Here is a 21,312-nt window from a genome sequence, read left to right as displayed (position 1 = left end):
ATATGGATTGCAGGGCAGGCCTCAGGGAGAGATGGGAATTGCTGGATAGGGATGAATGGAGGGGGCAGGTGACAAAGGAGCATGGATGGGCATGGATTGGAAGGGCAGGACTCAGGAAGAGGGGAATTGCTCGATAGGGATGAATGGAGGGGCCCAAGTGACAGAGGAGCATGGATTGGACTCACACTTTCACTCTGACTCTCAAACAGTCACTCTCACATACACTCTCCCAAACATACACACTCCGAGGAAAACCTTGCTAGCGCCCGTTTCATTTGTGTCAGAAACGGGCCTTTTTTACTAGTGTATAAATAAAATTGCACATAATCCTTTAAAAATACGAGTGAAACTCTGTGCCATCTAAGAGATTCTGTTATCTGCCAGTGCACACGGAACACACGCATCAAACCGATGCACTGCAAGAACACAAATATTCTGTTAAATTTTTGAGCATGGCTTCTGCTCCTCGGTGCCCAGGCAAGTCTAAGACTGTTGCAGTGCCTGTTTTCACCATCCTCAAGTGAGGCATTGCTCCAGCCATGGCACAAGAAACCTGATCAGGATTGTCTGTATAGAAAGCTGTGGAAGGAACAGTGGCCATTTGTGGCCCCTGGCTACTGACTAACACTGAGAAGACTGCCTAGATAGAAGGAAAAAATAGAGTAGAAAGAGACAATTTGAGAAAGGTCGCCAAAAGTCAGGGGCCAAAATTTTGTGCACTAAGGGCCCTGGTTACTAAGCCGCATTATAGGCACGTTAATGTTTTTAACACGCGTTAGCCACGTACACACCTGCAATATCCCTATAGGCGCCTACACGGTTAGCGAATGCACTAATTGTAGGCGCGTTAAAAACGCTAACAAACCTTAGTAAACAGGGCCCTAAGTGTGACTTCTATAATGACAATTAAGCATGTTAATTACCATTATAGAATACTAGTGTAGGAGTGAGCACTTAAGCAATGCCTATGGCAGGTAGAAATGCACACACCTAACTGTACCATCTTGCACATGTAACTGCTAGTATTCTATAAAGCGTTCGCTAGAATAGTTGGAATGCTCGTGACCCGCCCATAGTAACATAGTAGATGACGGCAGAAAAAGACCTGCACGGTCCATCCAGTCTGCCCAACAAGATAAACTCATAAGTGCTACTTTTTGTGTATACCTTACCTTGATTTGTATCTGCCATTTTTAGGGCACAGACCGTAGAAGTCTGCCTAGCACTAGCCCCGCCTACCAACCACCAGCCCCGCCTCCCACCACCGGCTCTGCCACCCAATCTCCACTAAGTTTCTGAGGATCCATTCCTTCTTAACAGGATTCCTTTATGTTTATCCCACGTATGTTTGAATTCCGTTACTGTTTTCATCTTCACCACCTCCCGCGGGAGGGCATTCCAAGTATCCACCACTCTCTCCGTGAAAAAATACTTCCTGACATTTTTCTTGAGTCTGCCCCCCTTCAATCTCATTTCATGTCCTCTAGGTTCCACCGCCTTTCCATCTCCGGAAAAGGTTCGTTTGTATCATATCATCCCTGTTTCTCCTTTCCTCCAGGGTATACATGTTGAGGTCAGCAAGTCTCTCCTCATACGTCTTGTAACGCAAATCCCATACCATTCATGTAGCTTTTTCTTTGCACTGCTTCAATTCTTTTTACATCCTTAGCAAGATATGGCCTCCAAAACTGAACACAATACTCCAGGTGGGGCCTCACCAATGACTTATACAGGAGCATTAAAACCTCTTTTCTTCTGCTGGTCACACCTCTCTCTATACAGCCTAGCAACAGTCTAGCTACAGCCACCGCCTTGCCACACTGTTTCTTCGCCTTCAGATCCTCAGATACTATCACCCCAAGATCCCTCTCCCCGTCCGTACATATCAGACTCTCACCGCCTAACACATACGTCTCCCGTGGATTTCTACTCCCTAAGTGCATCACTTTGCATTTCTTCGCATTGAATTTTAATTGCCAAACCTTAGACCATTCTTCTAGCTTCCGTAGATCCTTTTTCATGTTTTCCACTCCCTCCCGGGTGTCCACTCTGTTACAAATCTTTGCATCATCCGCAAAAAGGCAAACTTTACCTTCTAACCCTTCGGAAATGTCACTCACAAATATATTGAACAGAATCGGCCCCAGCACCGATCCCTGAGGCACTCCACTACTCACCTTTCCCTCATCTGAGCGAATTCCGTTAACCACCACCCTCTGGCGTCTGTCCGTCAACCAGTTCAAAATCCAGTTCACCACGTCGGGTCCTATTTTCAGCCTGTCAAGTTTATTCAAGAGCCTCCTGTGGGGAACCGTGTCAAAAGCTTTGCTGAAATCTAAGTAGATTAAATCTATAGCACGTCCATGATTCAATTCTCCGGTCACCAAGTCAAAGAATTCAATGAGATTCGTTTAGCAGGATTTACCTTTGGTAAAACCATGTTGTCTCTGATCTTGTAACTTATTGGCTTCCAGGAAATTCACTATCCTTTCCTTCAGCATCGCTTCCATTACTTTTCCAATAACTGAAGTGAGGTTTACCGGCCTGTAGTTTCCAGCTTCTTCCCCTATCACCACTTTTGTGAAGAGGGACCACATCCGTCATTCTCTAATCCCACGGAACCTCTCCTATCTCCAAGGATTTATTAAACAAATCTTTAACAGGACCCACCAGAACCTGTCTGAGCTCCCTCAATATCCTGGGGTGGATTCTGTCCGGTCCCACGGCTTTGTCCACCTTTAAATTTTCAAGTTGTTCATACACACTCTCTTCAGTGAACGGTGCTCTATCCACTCCATTCTCATTTGTGCTTTTGCCAGTCAATCGCGGTCCTTCTCCAGGATTTTCTTCTGTGAAAATCCTGTCTAGTGAATGTCCTCTTCGAAGTTATGCACTAGAAAGTGTGTGTGTGCACTTTTTGTTACGTTGGTCCTCTACTTGCACAATTGAGCAGTAGGGTTTTTGAAAATGTCTTTTGCAGATCATAGACACATTAAGTCAATTTCTGATTGTGAGGATTGCTGATTATTTACTGTGATTTTGATTGAACAATTACACTGTTTTTCACTTGTTAGAACATTCATTGTACTTGTTCCTGTTTTATTGTAAACTGCTTTAAAATGTAACTGTATTAAGCAGTATATTAATTAAATCAAATCATTTTATAGAATAGGATAACTCAATGATACACCTTAACTGCAAATCAGTGACAATCAGTGTTAGTGAAGGGCCAATTATCACCAATTAAGTGCCAATCTAGGTCTAATTAAATAATTTACACTCGTAAGTGGTACTAGTCTATAACTACAGGTGGAACTGTGCTGCCATAAATATTTCCAAAAAGGCGGTATATAAATCTTAATAAATAAAAATTTACAGAATTAGAGGGAAAATATGGAAAGGGGTTTAGGATTTAAAATACACTTTTCTCAATAGTAATGCAAGGAGAGTTATAGTCGGGTACAGGAAGCATTCTGTCCCCAGAGCGCTTACATTCCAAGTTTGTACCAGTAGCGTAGTCAGACAGACGATTTAGGGAGGGCCCAAGATCAAAGTGGCGGGCCAAAAATTTCAAGTCCACTGCTGCCACCCCCCCCCCCCCCACCCAAAGCAAAACCCAAATTTAACTTCCGCATCCCCTCCCAGCTCCCCCTCCCTCCCAAAGTAAATGAAATACCTTTGCTGGCAGGGATCCCGCAAGCCCCGCCAGTTGATCACCTTCTTCCCACTAAACACGCTTACTTCTTGGTCGGCCGCCAACACTGTCCCCAAACCGCTGCTGCCAGATGCCAGCCTCTGCCTATGCTCAATTCCGCAAATGCATGAAAACTGAGCATGTGCACAGTGGAGGAGCCTGCGGCTTGGGGACAGTGTTGGTGGCCGCCCAAGAAGTAAGCTTGTTTGGTGGGAAGGAGATCTTCAGTTGGCAGGGCTTGAGGGAGTCCCTGCTAGCCACAAAAAGGGAGATGAAATTTTGGGAGGCCCACCTGTGGCTACATCATTGGTTTGTACCTGAGGCAATGGAGGGTTAAGTGACTTAGCACCCCATAGGCCTAGTAAGGGTAGATTCTGACAGAACAGGAAATTTAAAGAAAAACAAAACAAAACTGGAATAAAATCATCTTTAAAAAACTGTCTTACAAATATTTTGCACATACCTCATCATCCAGATTGCTGTTGTCCTGTATAGCCTTAATCCATGCCAACATATCATCCCTGTCTTCGGCTTGAAATAGGTACTCGCAGTCGGATGTTGTAAGACGAAATACATTTTTTCTTTTGCTTTCACTGTACGAGATGTCTATCAAACAGGCCTTGATACTAACTGGTTGTTCTTCTTCAGCCTGAGATGACGGATGAACCATTTGGTCTTTTTTATCCTTGTGCAAGTAAAGAGAAGGACCTCGAAGAACAACATACATTTGCTTCCATGGGCGGATACTGCCACCTACTCGCTGGAAAATATGAACAGCTGCGTGTAAGAATTTGTTTTACAATAATACTAATTAAAAAGAAAATAGAAAAAGGATACCACAGAATGAAACAAGTTCAAGGAGCAGGTCCACCTCCTTCTGATAGGTTTAAAAAAAACAAAAAACAAACAACAACAAAAAAAAACAAAAGAGCAGAACTATTCACTGACTACCTTTGACTGTACCATGATGCAAAACAATGGGGTCGATACTCAGTGTTAGATTTTTTTTTTTTTTTTTTAGTTACATTTGTACCCCGCACTTTCCCATTCATGGTAGGCTCAATGCGGCTTACATGGGGCAATGGAGGGTTAAGTGACTTGCCCAGAGTCACATCAGTAATTAGAGGCTCCTACACGGTTAACCAGCACTGACCATATACCCACACGATATTCAGCAGGACATAACTGGACAGTGCCTTTCTGACCACCATGGCACTATCTGGTTAGTGCCATGATGGTCTTTGGCAGAGCTGCAAGCTACCCATGCATTGCCTCTCACTCTTAATACTGAACAAAAGAGAGGTAGATATTCTGCCTTCTGCTGCTTCCCTTCTTACAAATTCAACTGTAGAACAGTAAAACTATAATGAATTCATGAGAAGAAAAACAATCCTATGAATTCAGAGCTCAACTCCTCCTTGCATGAATAGTAATTTTTGCTAAGGCTGTACACGAATGGAAAAGTTTTACCATTCAAAGTGGATATTTTTAAAATAATGAGCATATTCCTGCATAATCAAAATGTCAGTGGTATTTCTTGACTGTTATGTCTTGAGGGATTAGGACAGACCACCTTTCTTGTACCCTGTATAAATGCCTATTGCCTTTTTTAAGGTCAGAACTAATTTTCTCAGAAGGTAGAGACCACAACATCTATGTCAGGCCAGTATTACAGCAATGGTAGCGTTGTCTTCCTTGTTTGTAAGTTGGTCTAGTTAAATTTAATTAATAAGACTGGTACTAATTTTCTCTTCCATGCAAAATATTTGTAATGTGTGGCAATACAGTGCTCTGCCAACACAATCTCTCTCAAGAGTCTTCAGTGCCCTCAGATTCCATCAGAAGGTCTTTGCAGGTCTGAAATAGTCATTTAAAAATCCTAAATAGAGTTCTGGAATAATTAGAGGCAAAAATAAATTTCTGATGGTCAGGTTTTAAAGATTTCCTTTGGTACCAATTTACTATCAACCAAATTCAGGTTTGCAACTTAGACCTATGGGTTTGAGTTACTCCTGAGTTTAGGATACACAAAATAGACAAGACATCTGATATACATCCAAGAAAGCATTTAGCTATCACTGCACTGCAAGCTTGAGTAAGAGGCTTCAAACAATGTTTTTAAGATGCAAGGTGAACATTCTAGAACAGTGCCTAACCGCTTTTGTGTGCACCAGTGGCATAGCCAAGGGTGGGCTTGGGTGGGCCCAGGCCCACCCACTTTGGGTTCAGGCCCACCCAGTAGCAGCATACCTATGATGTGGCTGGCAGGGATCCCCAAGCCCCACCAGCCAAAAACTCCCAACAAGTGTCCCTCCTGCATACCTTGTAAGTAGCAGGTCTTCGCCTGCAGTGAGCAGTGACATACATACTGCTCACACCGGCACCACAGCCTTCCCTCTGATGTGTTTCTGCCTAGGCAGAAACAGGAAGCTGCATCAGAGGGAAGTGTGTGGGGCCAGCATGAGCAGTGTGTATTAGTTGCTGCTCGCTGCTGGTGAAAATCTGCTATTTAAAAGGTATACGGGAGAGGGGGGATGTTTGAGAGACTATATGGCATGCAGGCGAGAGAAGGAGAGACCAAATCACCTGTGGGACGGGACGAGGTTCTTCTGCCCACCCATCTTGGGCCCAGGCCCACCCAAAATTGGGTGTCTGGCTACGCCCCTGGTGTGCACCCTCTCATTACTCCTTATCTCATGATCAACAGTAGGGGGATTTGCAGATTCATCATGCCTTAGACAGAAGGACCAAATGTAGCAACATTCCTTGAAATGGTGGTTTCCTACAGCCATCCCTTTTGCTTGGCCACAATCTAAAGACACCGTGATTCATGCAGTTTAAAACGAGGTCTACCTTTCCCTTCTCTGTGATCAGCTGTCGAAAATAAAGACATCCTTCCTTGGTTGCATCACTGAAAACGTCAGAAGAAGAATCTTTTCTGGACTCAGAATCTTCGGAAGACTTTACGCTCTCTGGGGCCTAAAAACATGGGAGTAAATGCAAGTTACATCATTTAAAATCAGTTAGACACACAGGCAGTGACAGCAGTGCTATCACTAAGAGGTCTTGAAGATCCTTCTCTCAGCTCATGTACCAACTGCTGTAAATGCAGAAGGCTATGGCAAGAAATGCATTACTTCCCTTGCTAAAGCTGTGGTGAGACTGACTGTGGTTCAGCTAGTAAAGCAATTATTCTGCTGAGTAATGGAGCCTTTTGAGGTATCTTTGCCTGTGTCTGGTAGGTAGAGAATGGGGATGGGAGCTTTATTAGAATTTTATTCCTCACTCTCAGTATACATTTTGCTTGGGAACATGAACCAAGGTCTGCTTCTCTTGGGACACAGACCCAAACCGAGAGGGGGAAAAGTTACAGCTACTGGTTATTGTTTCCAAAAAAATAAGAGTCAAGATGGCACACGTGTGTGAAAGGGAGTGACCATGTGGTGTGCCTAAAGCAACCTGAAGTCAGGGCCTTACACAAGCTGCCAGCACTAAGTACAGCATTCATACAAAGTCACAGAGGCTGGCTTGTCTAAAAAGTCATTTGATACACCTGAAACAGGCTGCCTGTTGAGGAGCTGTACCACCTCAGACCTTCCAGCAGAAGGCTGGTGGAAGCCCCATGAAAAACAAAGGAGAAGAAAGCTATTACAGTAAGTCGTGCGACCGAGTTCAACAAACATAACTGGTTTACTCTGCTCTGAGAGTCAGTAACTAACAGTCCTTATCCAATCAAACTGTATTTAGCACCTCAACAATTTCTTCTTTCGTCAACCATGCTGGCATGGCAAACACTCTAATGTGGAAATAGTAGTATAAAGTCAAATCTTTCTCATTTCTTAAATGAGAAATCCTTTGCTCATCAATGGGCTTGCACACTACATGCAGTATATATATAAGGTATAAAAATGTGCTGTTTCCCAGTTGCAATAAAGGGAATTCAGCTCTGAGTGAGAAAAATAATTAGTGTCTTAATATACAGGACTTCAGAAACGCTGCAGTGGACTAAAAGCAAAATCATTCTTCATTGCTAGCATAAAGTATATGCTACGCTGAAACATAACTTGACGCTCTCTTTAAATTTAGCTCAGAAATAGTTTCCTAGCGCTGTGATCACTGATATTACATTGCTGGGAGCATGCTGTGTTGGGGTGTTAAATGGATGTCCTTTGTGCAGTGTGGGGAACTGCTATTCACAAGAATATGGATATTAATCACACTGTCACGTTGTACACTCTGCACAGAATGAATATTGTCAAGTCAGATTGTTTCATCAAACAACTAAGTAAGACTTGGAAAACACTTGCCATTTTGACTATAAAGCACTTTAGACAGAAGTTGATTACAAACAATATAATCAATGAAGTTATAACAGAATTCATTGCCAATAAAGGACACATTGAAGTCGTAAAGGTATAGGAAAATTCAGAAACCACAGACATAAAACAGACAAACTACTAACCTTGATTCCCTTCAGGCTAGAAACGTGTTTGATGGATCTGTTGGGAAAAAAATAATTTGTGATAAATACACATAGTACACACTCAAAATCTCTCTTTTATCGCTACAGAAATACACACTTATATTGAAAATATCAATCTATACATCATTTTTTTAAAATTACACATATAAATAACACTATGTTCTTAACTTACGATTCTTCTTCTTCTTTATAATTATCCAGTCCCTCATCACAAGATTTTGATCGCTCTGTTTTGGAGCTGGGTTGAACGTCAAGAATGGTAGGTCTAACAGGTTCTATAATTAAAAATGAGTGACAGATATTTTTCAAAATCAATCAATATTTTATTCATAGCCCACCTTCCCCATGGAAGTCTCATAACATGGAACAATGATAAAAATGAACAACAACAACAACAAAAACTATGAAAGAACACTAAAATAATCTATTCATACAAAATATGAAACAAATTAAAAATAGCACAGATAGTCATAATATATGGTGAAAAGTAAAAACAAACAAAGAAACCTAAAGACAGACTATAAGCCCAACTAAAAATATTAATGCTGGCCAAACCCTAGGACATAAAAACAGATTATAACAAGAAACAAACCTTTGCACCCACAAAACAGAGAATGGAATGTGTGCAAATTAACAGCCAAATATCAGTAATGCCTGATCGCTACCTCTGCTTACTAAAACCAGTTTAAAAATTGGTACACAGAACAGGAATCATCAGAAAATAACAATAACCCTATAATAACTAAGGGGTCCTTTTACAAAGGCATGCTAGCATTTTTAGCGTGCGTTAAATGTTAGAAACATCTATATATTCCTATGGGTGCCTCTAAGCGTTTAGTGCGCTCTTAATCATTAGCACACGCTAAAAACTCTAGCGCACCTTTGTAAAAGACCCCCAAAGTAAATATCAATAAATACAACTGAACAGATATTTGAGAGAACTGCCAGGATGTATCACAAGCTTGACACAGCATTTCTAATTAAAGATTTCTGTGTACTTAAAAAAAAAAAAAAAAAAAAAAAACCCAAAGAAAATTCTTGAAAAAAAAGCTTACTTGTAACAGGTGTTCTCCAGACACACATAGGTGATGTCCTGATGAATCACAGATGGACACATTATTCCAGAGCGTTCCAGGTCATTTCCTAGCATTCTCTGTGGGAAGTTGTTTCCCCATTCCCTCGGCCACACAGCATGCCTCAGTTCTTTAATTAAGCTAATAAGTTCAACTCTAGGAAAGGAAGAGGAAGGGTTTTGATTGACTGGTGAACTGCTGTCTTTTTAAGAGAAATCCGGTTATAAATAAGCAACTTTACTTTCTCTGAAGACTAGCAGTTCACCATAGTCATACCTACTGGATACTCTAAGAGGTGCCTTCAACAGTAAAACCAGAAAAACAGCTATTCTACTAACAAACCCTCTTGGAGAATAAAACAAGCATGCAGAGCACGGCTCAAGGAACTCTTTCAAACTCATCTGTATATAAACACATGTGTATCTTGGGGGTGGGGTGGGGCGGGGCGGGTCCGATGTGTGTGTGCAAATACATATGCGCCATGTAACATAGTAACATAGTAGATGACGGCAGAAAAAGACCTGCATGGTCCATCTAGTCTGCCCAAGATAAACTCATATGTGTATACCTTACCTTGAATTTGTACCTGTCTTTTTCAGGGCACAGACCGCATAAGTCTGCCCAGCAGTATTTCCCGCCTCCCAACCACCAGTCCCGCCTCCCATCACCGGCTCTGGCATAGATCATATAAGTCTGCCCTCCCCTATCCTAGCCTCCCAACCACCAACCCCTCTTCCCCCCACCTGCTCCGCCACCCAATTTCAGCTAAGCTTCTGAGGATCCATTCCTTCTGCACAGGATTCCTTTATGCATATCCTACGCATGTTTGAATTCCGTTACCGTTTTCATCTCCACCACCTCCCGCGGGAGGGCATTCCAAGCGTCCACCACCCTCTCTGTGAAAAAATACTTCCTGACATGTGCGCTATGTATTTGTGACCAGATGATATTAGAGGGGAAGGCAGTTTGAAAGGTGCAATTCCTTAATCACAATGTTGCAGTGAATCAGTGTATGAATATTGCAGTTGCTGGAACTGCTTCTACTACAGAAATGTACTGGGGCACTTTTTGCTATGGGTTCTTTTCTCTTCCACCCCTCTCCCCCTAAACAAATGCAGAAATCTCACTTCTAAAGCACAGAAACTTCCTCCAGGCCACCTCCTCCCTTCCTGTGATTACATCTGCTCCCCACTGCCCTCCCTCCCTTTGGCTGGATCCGACTTACATTCCTCTGCAGGCTCACTGGGTGGGGGTGGAGGGTTAAACTGAAAAATGTCCAGACATATTACCCATCCTTCTACCTTCTGGGCATTAATGCAGAATTCTGCTGACCTCCGAGTCCTGAACTTGTGCAAACTACGTGCAAAGTTTGTCAACAGCATAATCTAGCCTTGTTCCATGGCACAGATGCTACTTGGTAATACATGTAGCAATCAATAAGACAACTGCAGGATTGTTGAAGTAGTTTTCACTGTACCAGTGACTTCACAGTGAGAATCCTGAAAGGTAACTTTAAAACCATACAAGAATGTAAAACCTTTGAAGTCAGAATGATTGAATATTTTAACACCCAACAGAAAGGACTTAACAAGGATCTGGGGTTCCTAGCCCATTATAAACCATAAAGCTGTATGTCTCTGTTGATCACCCCAGTGGCGTACCAAGGGGGGGGGGGGGGGGCGGTCCGCCCCGGGTGTCAGCGGGTGGGGGGTGCTCCGCGAGAGCAGACAGTTTTTTTTAAATCCATGCAGCGATCGCCGATGCAGGCAGCGCCTTGCGTCTGCCCTGCATGAACTGAAAAGAGGAAATCGCTTTGCTGACGTCGGGCCTTCCCTCGCTTGTTGTCCCGCCCTCGAGGAAATAGGAAGTTACCTCAAAAGTGGGCGGGACAACAAGCGAGGGAAGGCCCGACGTCAGCAAAGCGATTTCCTCTTTTCAGTTCATGCAGGGCACACGCGAGGCGCTGCCTGCATCGCTGCACGGATTAAAAAAAAAAAAGCAGGGTGGTGGCTTTACGGTGAAGAGAGCTCAGGCCTCTTGACGGAGGGGGGGCTCAGAGGGGAGAAGGGGATTGGGGAGGGTGGGGGTGCTCATTGGGGAGAAGAGGATTGGTGAGGGTGCTCAGAGGGAAGAAGGGGATTGGGGAGGGTGCTCAGAGGGGAGAAGGGGATTGGGGAGGGTGGGGGTGCTCATTGGGGAGAAGGGGATTGGGGAGGGTGCTCATAGGGGAGAAGGGGATTGGGGAGGGTGGAAGTGCTCATAGGGGAGAAGGGGATTGGGGAGGGTGGGAGTGCTCATAGGGAAGAAGAGGATTGGGGAGGGTGGTCGTGCTCATAGGGGAGAAGGGGATTGGGGAGGGTGGTCATAGGGGAGAAGGGGATTGGGGAGGGTGGGGGTGCTCAGAGGGGAGAAGGGGATTGGGGAGGGTGGGGGTGCTCATTGGGAAGAAGGGGATTGGGGAGGGTGCTCATAGGGGAGAAGGGGATTGGGGAGCTCAGAGGGGAGAAGGGGATTGGGGAGGGTGAGGGTGCTCAGAGGGAAGAAGGGGATTGGGGAGGGTGAGGGTGCTCAGAGGGAAGAAGGGAATTGGGGAGGGTGAGGGTGCTCAGAGGGAAGAAGGGGATTGGGGAGGGTGAGGGTGCTCAGAGTGAAGAAGGGGATTGGGGAGGGTGGGGGTGGTCATAGGGGAGAAGGGGATTGGGGAGGGGAGTGCTCAGATGGGAGAAGGGGTCTGGGGGTCTGACAAGGGGGCAGGAGGGAAAATGGGTCCATGCCTGGGGCAGGTGGGAGAATGGGTCTGGGGCTGAAAAGGGGGGATGCAAGGCATGTGGTGGATGAAGGGGGCTGGAACTGGGGGCTGAAAAGGAGGGTATTTGGGATAAGGGGGCTAGTACTGGAACTGGGGGCTGATACGGGGCAGGGGCTGAAACTGGGGGCTTTAAAGGGGACAGGGAGAACTGGCTGGGGCTGAAGCTCGGGACTGATGGGAGAAAAGGGCTGGGGACTGGTGGGATAGTGGGGCTGAAAAGGGGGGCAGGTGGGAGATGTGGGCTGGGGCTGGAACTAGGGGCAGGTGGAATAAGGGGGCTGAAAAGAGGGGGCAGAGAGAGAGGGGACAGACCCTGGATGGAAGTGGGGAGCGTGAGGGAGGGCAGACCTTGGATGGATGGGAGAGGGAGGGCAGACGGATTGAAGGGGCAGAGAGAAAGGGCAGATGGTGGGTGGAAGGGGGAGAGAGAAAGAGGGCAGACTGGGGTAAATGGTGGATGGAAGAAGCAGAGATAGAGGGCAGATGTGGATGAAAGAGAGAGAGAGAGATGGCAGAATGGGGCAGATGGTGGATGAAAGGGGCAGAAATAGAGGGCAGATGTGGATGGAAGGAAGAGAGATGGCAGACTGGGGCAGACAGTGGATGGAAGGGGCAGAGAGAGAGGGCAGACACTGGATGGAAGGGACATTAGAGAGGGCAGACACTGGATGGCAGAGAGTGAGCGAAGACATGCTGGATGGAAGGAAGACAGTGAAAAGAAGATGAGGAAAGCAGAAACCAGAGACAACAAACTGTAAATATATATTTTAATTATTTTGCTTCAGGATATAGTATTGTAGCTGTGTTAATAAATGTTTATAAGTAGAACATGTAAATAAGGTCATCTTTTTATTAGACTAATTTTAATACATTTTGACTTAACTTTCAGAGAACAAAACCCCCTTCCTCAGGTCAGGATAGGATAATGTAACAGCACTATACTGTATTGACCTGAGGAAGGAGATTTTGGTCTCTGAAAGCTAAATGTATTAGTCCAATAAAATGATATTATTTGTTTTATTTCTATTTGTTAATTTGTAAAGTGGTGATTGGTACTTGTTAGTTTTTTTCAAATTTACATCTGCTGTCTTTATATTTTGCACAGTACTAGGGGACGTTTTCTGTTTCTGTGGTGTTGCATTGTATGCAGAGTCTGGCATCTTGAGGGTTCAGTTTAATTTTTGTCTAAATAGAAAGTTTAAATATTACTACTTATACTATAGTGGATTAGGGTGTATCTGTGTTTGTGAAAAAGACATGGCTTTCAGTTGGCATTGACTGTGCAGGATCTACGATCTGTACTATTCTGTCTGGTTTCGTTTTACAATAGGTGAATTGATGTTCTAGTGCTCACTGTAGTGTTTAAGATGCTTTCCTTTTCCTTGTGTGACTCGTAGAAATTACTGCTTATGGTATGGTAGAATCTCTCTATAGGTCCTGATGTTTTGTATTCTCGGTATGCCTAGTACTGGATTTTGGGGGGGGGGGGGTGTTAAAAAATGACCGGCCCCAGGTGTCAACTACCCTAGGTACGCCACTGGATCACCCCACCCCTCCTGTTAGAATATCAATGATATGCTTTGATGTCCCCATGCATACCTCCTACCCACCCCCATCCTCCCACCCTGTCAGACTGTCATAGTAATGCTTGAATGTTTTCACTTATATACACTGTCAGCTAGCACATTTGCTTATTTCCGATCTGACGAAGAAGGGCAACCTTCGAAAGCTAATCAAGAAATGTATTAAGTTATGTCCAATAAAAAAGGTATCATCTTATTTTCTTTTCCATGTTTTATTTTGTTTGATTTCTATTGATAACACAATGGAATTAAAACAAAAAGGGATAGGCAATTTATTTACATTCCTTGTGTGTTTATCTGTGGAAGTGTCTATGTGTGTGTGTGGGGAGGAGTAGTGGGGGATGGGGTCACTTACAGGGCAGCAAAGTTTAAAGGGTGAGAGAGTAGTTTGGAACATATACGGGTAGTTGTTGAGGATCTAGGTTTGAGGGAGGGGGCAATTTGTGGGGTTGTGGGGCAGTTAAAGGGGTAATTTTTGAAGTTGGGGTTTATTTAAAAATGTATATTCTGCTCTATCCATAGTCTTCTACGCGGAGTCCAACAAACAGGCACAATAAGAAGATCTAATACACAACAATTAAACTATTAACATAAACCTGACCTAAACTAGACAGAAATATACTTCATAATTAAAGTATAAAGTAAATACAAATAAGTCCCCACCACAACCCCCCCTTCTCAATAAACATCAGTCTGCATTGTATGCCTGACAAAACAAATGTTTTTAACAATTTCCTGAATCAACTCATCTCCTGCAATTCTCTAATCCATGAAGGAAGCCGATTCCAAAGTTGCGGCCCTGTGATATAAAAAAATTAAGTGCTAAAATTCCTCCAACCTAACATCCCAATAATTGGGTACATCTAGAACAGCAGAATTCATGGAACATAACAATCGCTTTGGCTGATAAACACACAGTCTGGCAGTAAGAATAGTCAGAAACCTATCATGTAACCCTTTGAAAATCAGGTACAAGATCTTGAATCAAATTCTACATTCCACTGGCAGCCAATACTCGCTTGAGCACAGGTGTAATGTGCTCGAAGCGACATCTCCCTACCATCCTTGACACAGCATTTTGGGTGCTTGCAGCGCCCTGAGCTGACATTTCTTGCTACCCAGGAACAAACCATTGCAATAATCTAAGCTAGGAACAGCCATACTCTGTACTACTACACGAAAATTGTCCGGACTCAGTAGACCTCTCAAAAGTTGCACTGTCTTCAGTTTACAAAATACATTTCTAATCACATTTAGTACATGATATTTCATTGACAGAGTGGTATCCATTATCACCCCCAAGTTGCACATTTTGTTAACAATAGGGATAGATTCTCCCTCAAAAACAAACTACTTCGGAAAACTAGAATCCAACTGGTTGGCCAAAAATAAAATTTGCATTTTGACGACATTCAATTTTAAGTGATTATCAAACATCCATTTCTGAATCACAGATAATACCCCTCTTAGTTTATCAAATCCTCTCTCAGGAACATCATCAATTGGGACTAAAAACTGAATGTCATCTGCATAATTTCAAAATTGCAAATCCAGCTCATGCAGCACTGTACAAAAAGATAAAAGGAAGATGTTAAACCAGTGGTTCTCAAACCTGGTCCTGGAGGCACCCCTGCCAGTCAGGTTTTCAGGATGTCCATAATGAATATTCATAAGAGATTTGCATACCAAGGAGGCAGTGCATGCAAATTTCTCTCACGAATATCCATTGTGGATATCATGAAAACCTTACTGACTAGGGTGCCTCTATGACCAGGTTTGGGAACCACTGTATTAAACAACACAGCTGATAGATAGGAACCTTGAGGTACTCCTGTGGTAATGTTAATGAAATACGACTTCCCTAATGTTTGCATGACCCAAACTGTCTGCCTCGTACAAATGAAGTAAACCACCCTAAGACAGTGCCTACCCTCCCCAATAGATTGCAGTCTCTGAATCAAGATATTATGATCAGAGTATCAGAGGCCGCCATGATATCTAAAGCAACCAGCAAAAATCTCTAACCCTTATCAAAGTCCACTCTAATGAAATCAAATAAGGATAGTAAAGTCTCAGTGTCATGATTCAGATGGAATCCAAACTGATTCGCATCCAAAATATCGTGCTGCTCCAGAAAAATTACTCAACCAATCATACACTATCTTCTCCATCACTTTTGCCAGAAAAGGCAGTGAGGTGATTGGCCTATAATTATAGTTTGAGGAATTGTTGTCTCAGTTGCAAGTGGGGTAGGTTTGGGGATGTGGGGTAGTTTGCAGGATGATAGCATACAGCTGCAGAGAGTTAGTTTTGGGGTGGTGAGGCACTTGGAGGATAGGTTTTGGGCTGTACAGACATTTGGGGAGGGGGAAGAGCAGTTTTTTTTTTTGGGGGGGGGGGGGATGGAAGAGTAGGGAATTCCATCCTTTGAACTGCCTTGCCCTGTTTTCTAACTGCTACATTTCACTCTAAATTATGCTGCAGAAGCTGGAACTCCTTTTCCCATAGAAATGGCATTTGACCATTTTGGGGGGCCTTATTTCAGTCCAATTTGGCTATTTTCAAACTTGTGCACTTTTACCAGTTTTCCCCAAAAGCCAGGTTTCATCCATATTGTTCAATTTCCAGAGAGTTATTTTGCCCCAGACAGACATTCACAACCTCTTTTGTTATATAATTCTTTTCAGCTTCTGTTGGGCTGGAAAAAATAAATTAATAGGTTCTACTGCTAAGTCAGAGGAGTGTTAAGGCAAGAGGATGGAAGAAAAAGGTCAGTAGTAGCTTTTTAGAAAGATTTTCTTAGAAACTTCTACAATAATATTAAAACAATAATGTCAACCACAGCTGAAACCAGGTGGCAATGTAAATAAAGGAGCAACAAAAGTGGAAGTCACTAAACACACAAATGTTCAAGACTTCAAACTAAATGAAAGTCAACAGGCAAAAAATGAAGTCCATAAATGTATTTGTTCATAATTGGTAAAACCTCACTCTATTGGAAGAAGAGAGACCCAACACAGACTTCTCTTTCAGTTTGTTTGCATCCTCACTCTGCTTAGGACAAACAATGAGAAAAGATCGGATATGATGTGGCATTACCTTCAGATTTTGAGCATCATGTGTATTATCAATAAGCTGAAGTGATACAAAGGAAAAAACAAACAAGACAAAAGGAGTCTTAAGGGAAGAGAAATAAGGCTCCAGCAAGTTTAGAACTATGGAAGAAAAGAGCACCTTGCCCAATTGCAACATAAATTCAAATTTGCAGGCATTTCATGACTGCTTTAGGCAAAAATTAAAGTTCAGCCTTCAACAGAATAGCTTCTGCCACTTGCAACAGATTCAAAAGGATTCTAAGTCATTACTGCAGACAGATATTTCTCTCACAAGAGGACAGGAGCTATCCCAAGGGGGAACAGGATTTCAGACATATACAGCAAAGAGAAACCAGGAATCACTGCGGAAGATGATACAAGAATCGAAAATGCACCTGATCAATAGATTGTCTTCGAAGTGGCAACACTGTACCTAAAAGGTGTAACACAAAATCTAGTAAAGAGCCGAACAGTTCATAAGACCATGTTTCAATCTCAACCCATCATCTAAGCCAAACCTGAAGCCTACAGAGAGCTGCAGAACAAGCAACCTCACATGACAGAAATTACAGGCAAGAACAATTGGAGAACTGGAGGAGAATTAAAAATAAACAATTCCAGAATATTCTGAGAATAGGGAAGGATATTCCAGAACCAAAACAGGGACCCTGGGCATTTACCCCATGGGAGAGGCAGTGCCAGATATAGGCAGTTTAATGAAATGGTGAATGAGACCCAGGAGAGAAAGGAGTTTGCGGCTGACATGGATACAAAAGAACTGTTCAATGGTCATCCAAATAGAAATCTACCAGAAACTGAGGGTGATAGAAATAAGAAATGCTCTGTGCCAAGTGAAAGCTTGAGGTAACCCTGACAGAAAGAGCCAGAATGCTCTGAAGATTAATCCCCTGCTGGACCACCACAGAGAGCTAAGAGAACAACACTATGGCTGTGCTGTGTAGTTACCTACAGATAAGGGAGGTGATAAGCACAGAGAAAAAACAAACAGGCATATTCAACAAGGTGGCCATGCTGACTGCACCTGAGGGAATAATGCTGCTCAGCTGGGCTCCTGAATTTATATTGACATTTATATGGCTTTTAGAAATACTTATGAAAAAGCTCATAATATATTTTCATGGTGAGTTCTAAAAAGAAAGCAATTACCACTTCTTGTGACAATAAGCTGAACAGCAGCCATGACAGCTTCTCAAAGATTACTGTAAAAGCAGATGACTTATAAAGCTTAAATTTTTTTTTTTAATGTATGTATTCAACAGTAAAACAGCCCTACCAACAGAAAGGGCCCGCTAGAGCTGGGCTCTAAGCCTCTTAAGAATGGACTATCCCAGAGGAAGTGATGTCACCTCCCTGAGAATCAGTACTTCTCAACTCAGTCCTTGGGACACACACCAAGCCAGTCAGGAAAGACATAATATACAATACTTTGCATGCATCACAATCAAGCTTCAGAAAAAAACACTTTAGCCCAGAGATAGTTTTAGGGACACTGTCCTCCAAGATTAGGAGCACATTAAATAAGGGGGAAAGGAAGGGAAAGGGAAATGGGACTTGATATACCACCTTTCTGAGGTTTTTGCAACTACATTCAAAGCAGTTTACATATATTCAGGTACTTATTTTTTTGTACCAGGGGCAATGGAGGGTTAAGTGACTTGCCCAGAGTCACAGGGAGCTGCAGTGTGAATCAAACTCATTTCCCCTGGATCAAAGTCCACTGCACTAACCACTACGCTACTCCTTAGCATCCGCTTTTGATATAATAGATCATGAGATATTGTCATTAAAATTTAATAAAATTAGAATTTGTGGTAGGGTATTATCTTAGTACTTTGTTGTTGGTTTTTTTTCTATCTAATCTTTCTTACCAAGTCAAAATGATGAGGATTTTGTCTGATTTGTGGCATGAGAAGTGGAGTAGCATTAGAACGCTCCACTATCATTGGGCAAAAAGCTAACAAACCTTGATTTGCACATTTTCACCTATGTAGATGACATTACTAAAATAGTCAAACTTCCACAAACTTTGCAATCATTCATAATCCTATATACATAAGTCAAGTGGAAGACTGGGTCTCTCTACATTCATTAAAATTGAAGAAAAAAAATGTAAGTTCTGCTTTTGAGTCCCACCCAGCCATTGTCTTATGTACTCCAATTGAGTTTGTGATACAGCACCATATCTTTTGAGTCTGATATTAATCATCTAACCAAAAAGGTGGTGTTTTTTTTTTTTTTAATTCTAAGGAAACTAAGTCAGATTAGAGATTTAGATTTTGCTCAATTTCAATTTATAGTTCAATCCTTAATTTTGTCACACTTGGATAACTGCAGTTTGTCATATGTTGGATTCTCAGATAAACTGAGAAGAGAGCGTACTATATACCTGGATTGTTAAAGTTTCCATCAACGAAGAATAATGTATGTCTGAGAGATCACTTTAGATTACATTTCCCAGCCAATGCAGTCTTATGTTATTCACACATATTAGAAATTACTTAGTTTTCAGGCTGCAAAAATAAGATCTGAAGTGAACTACAGGATTTTTTTTTGGGGGGGGGGGGGGGGGGGAGGGGGACCCTTATCTTTTTCGAAAATATATTCTAGAGCAGTGGTTCCCAAACCTGGTCCTGGAGGCACCCCAGCTAGTCAGGTTTTCAGGGTATCCATAATGAATATTAATGAGCGATATTTGCATGCACTGCTTCTACTGCATGCAAATCTCTCTCATGAATACTCACTGTGGATATCCTGAAAACCTGAGACTGGCTGGGGTGCCTCCAGGACCAGGCTTGGGAACCACTGTTCTAGAGAAATGTAAAACATGAAGTTTGAGATTATATCTGTTTAGTAACTCATGTTACTTTAGAGAAAGATTATATTGTAATTCCTAGGTATTCCTAGTTCTCTTTTTGTTAACTGCAATGATCCAGTATCAGTGTATGCAGTACATAAGAGATGCACTGGTATTGAAAATACATGAAATAAATTTGCAAACCAAGCAGGCAGTGCATGCAAATTATCTCAGATGGTGACACAAAAAGCAGAACAGACGAAGAAATCTTTATGAAGATTAATTTATTCAACCAACGATGCACAGACTGCCCTGTTTTCTTGCAAATTATCTCACGCATATCCATTGGTGGATATCCTGAAAACCTGACTGGCTGAGTGTGCCCTGAGGACTGGTTTGAGAAGCACTACCCTGAATGGTGGCTTGAACTAAACACTTCATCCCATCCTAATGAAAAGCTGCTAAAATACTAGTCTTTTAGCATGCCCTGAATGATAAAAGTATCTGTGGAGATACCCAGAGCATCCACAGAGTGGTGAGGAAGGTAAAATTAGTGGAAAGGAAAGAGGGCATACAGAGAAGTGGAGCCAGGGCCTTGGCATGGACATCTGCAACAGCAGGATAACAAGAAAATAGAATAGTTAAGTCCCTCCTTCTCTCTCTCCCTTCCAGAAAAATTCTTTGATTGAAAAAGTCATACAGGTAGCAAAAAAACAGTTAGTTGGAGTATAATAGAATACACGTTCAAATTATTCAAGACAAACCAGCATTCACGCTCACAAAAAAACAGTTAGTTGGAGTATAATAGAATACACGTTCAAATTATTCAAGACAAACCAGCATTCACGCTCACAAAAAAACAGTTAGTTGGAGTATAATAGAATACACGATCAAATTATTCAAGACAAACCAGCATTCACGCTCACAAAAAAACAGTTAGTTGGAGTATAATAGAATACACGTTCAAATTATTCAAGACAAACCAGCATTCACGCTCACAAAAAAACAGTTAGTTGGAGTATAATAGAATACACGTTCAAATTATTCAAGACAAACCAGCATTCACGCTCACAAAAAAACAGTTAGTTGGAGTATAATAGAATACACGATCAAATTATTCAAGACAAACCAGCATTCACGCTCACAAAAAAACAGTTAGTTGGAGTATAATAGAATACACGTTCAAATTATTCAAGACAAACCAGCATTCACGCTCACAAAAAAAACAGTTAGTTGGAGTATAATAGAATACACGATCAAATTATTCAAGACAAACCAGCATTCACGCTCACAAAAAAACAGTTAGTTGGAGTATAATAGAATACACGTTCAAATTATTCAAGACAAACCAGCATTCACGCTCACAAAAAAACAGTTAGTTGGAGTATAATAGAATACACGTTCAAATTATTCAAGACAAACCAGCATTCACGCTCACAAAAAAAACAGTTAGTTGGAGTATAATAGAATACACGATCAAATTATTCAAGACAAACCAGCATTCACGCTCACAAAAAAACAGTTAGTTGGAGTATAATAGAATACACGTTCAAATTATTCAAGACAAACCAGCATTCACGCTCACAAAAAAACAGTTAGTTGGAGTATAATAGAATACACGTTCAAATTATTCAAGACAAACCAGCATTCACGCTCACAAAAAAAACAGTTAGTTGGAGTATAATAGAATACACATTCAAATTATTCAAGACAAACCAGCATTCACGCTCACAAAAAAACAGTTAGTTGGAGTATAATAG

General features: G+C 42.2%; 1 protein-coding gene across 1 annotated transcript in view; it reads right to left on the bottom strand.

Moving 5' to 3' along the window:
- The window catches only part of ARHGAP21 (Rho GTPase activating protein 21), a 546,622-nt gene that overhangs the window by 45,050 nt on the left and 480,260 nt on the right, over positions 1-21,312 (bottom strand). The window contains 4 exon segments of the mRNA XM_030199291.1: positions 4,158-4,454; positions 6,548-6,673; positions 8,157-8,193; positions 8,350-8,452. Coding sequence (XP_030055151.1) covers positions 4,158-4,454; positions 6,548-6,673; positions 8,157-8,193; positions 8,350-8,452 — 563 coding nt within the window.

This window comes from Microcaecilia unicolor, chromosome 1 (genome assembly GCF_901765095.1).
Source record: "Microcaecilia unicolor chromosome 1, aMicUni1.1, whole genome shotgun sequence".
Taxonomy (NCBI): Eukaryota; Metazoa; Chordata; class Amphibia; order Gymnophiona; family Siphonopidae; genus Microcaecilia; species Microcaecilia unicolor.
This window is presented reverse-complemented; position numbering and strand designations above follow the sequence as displayed.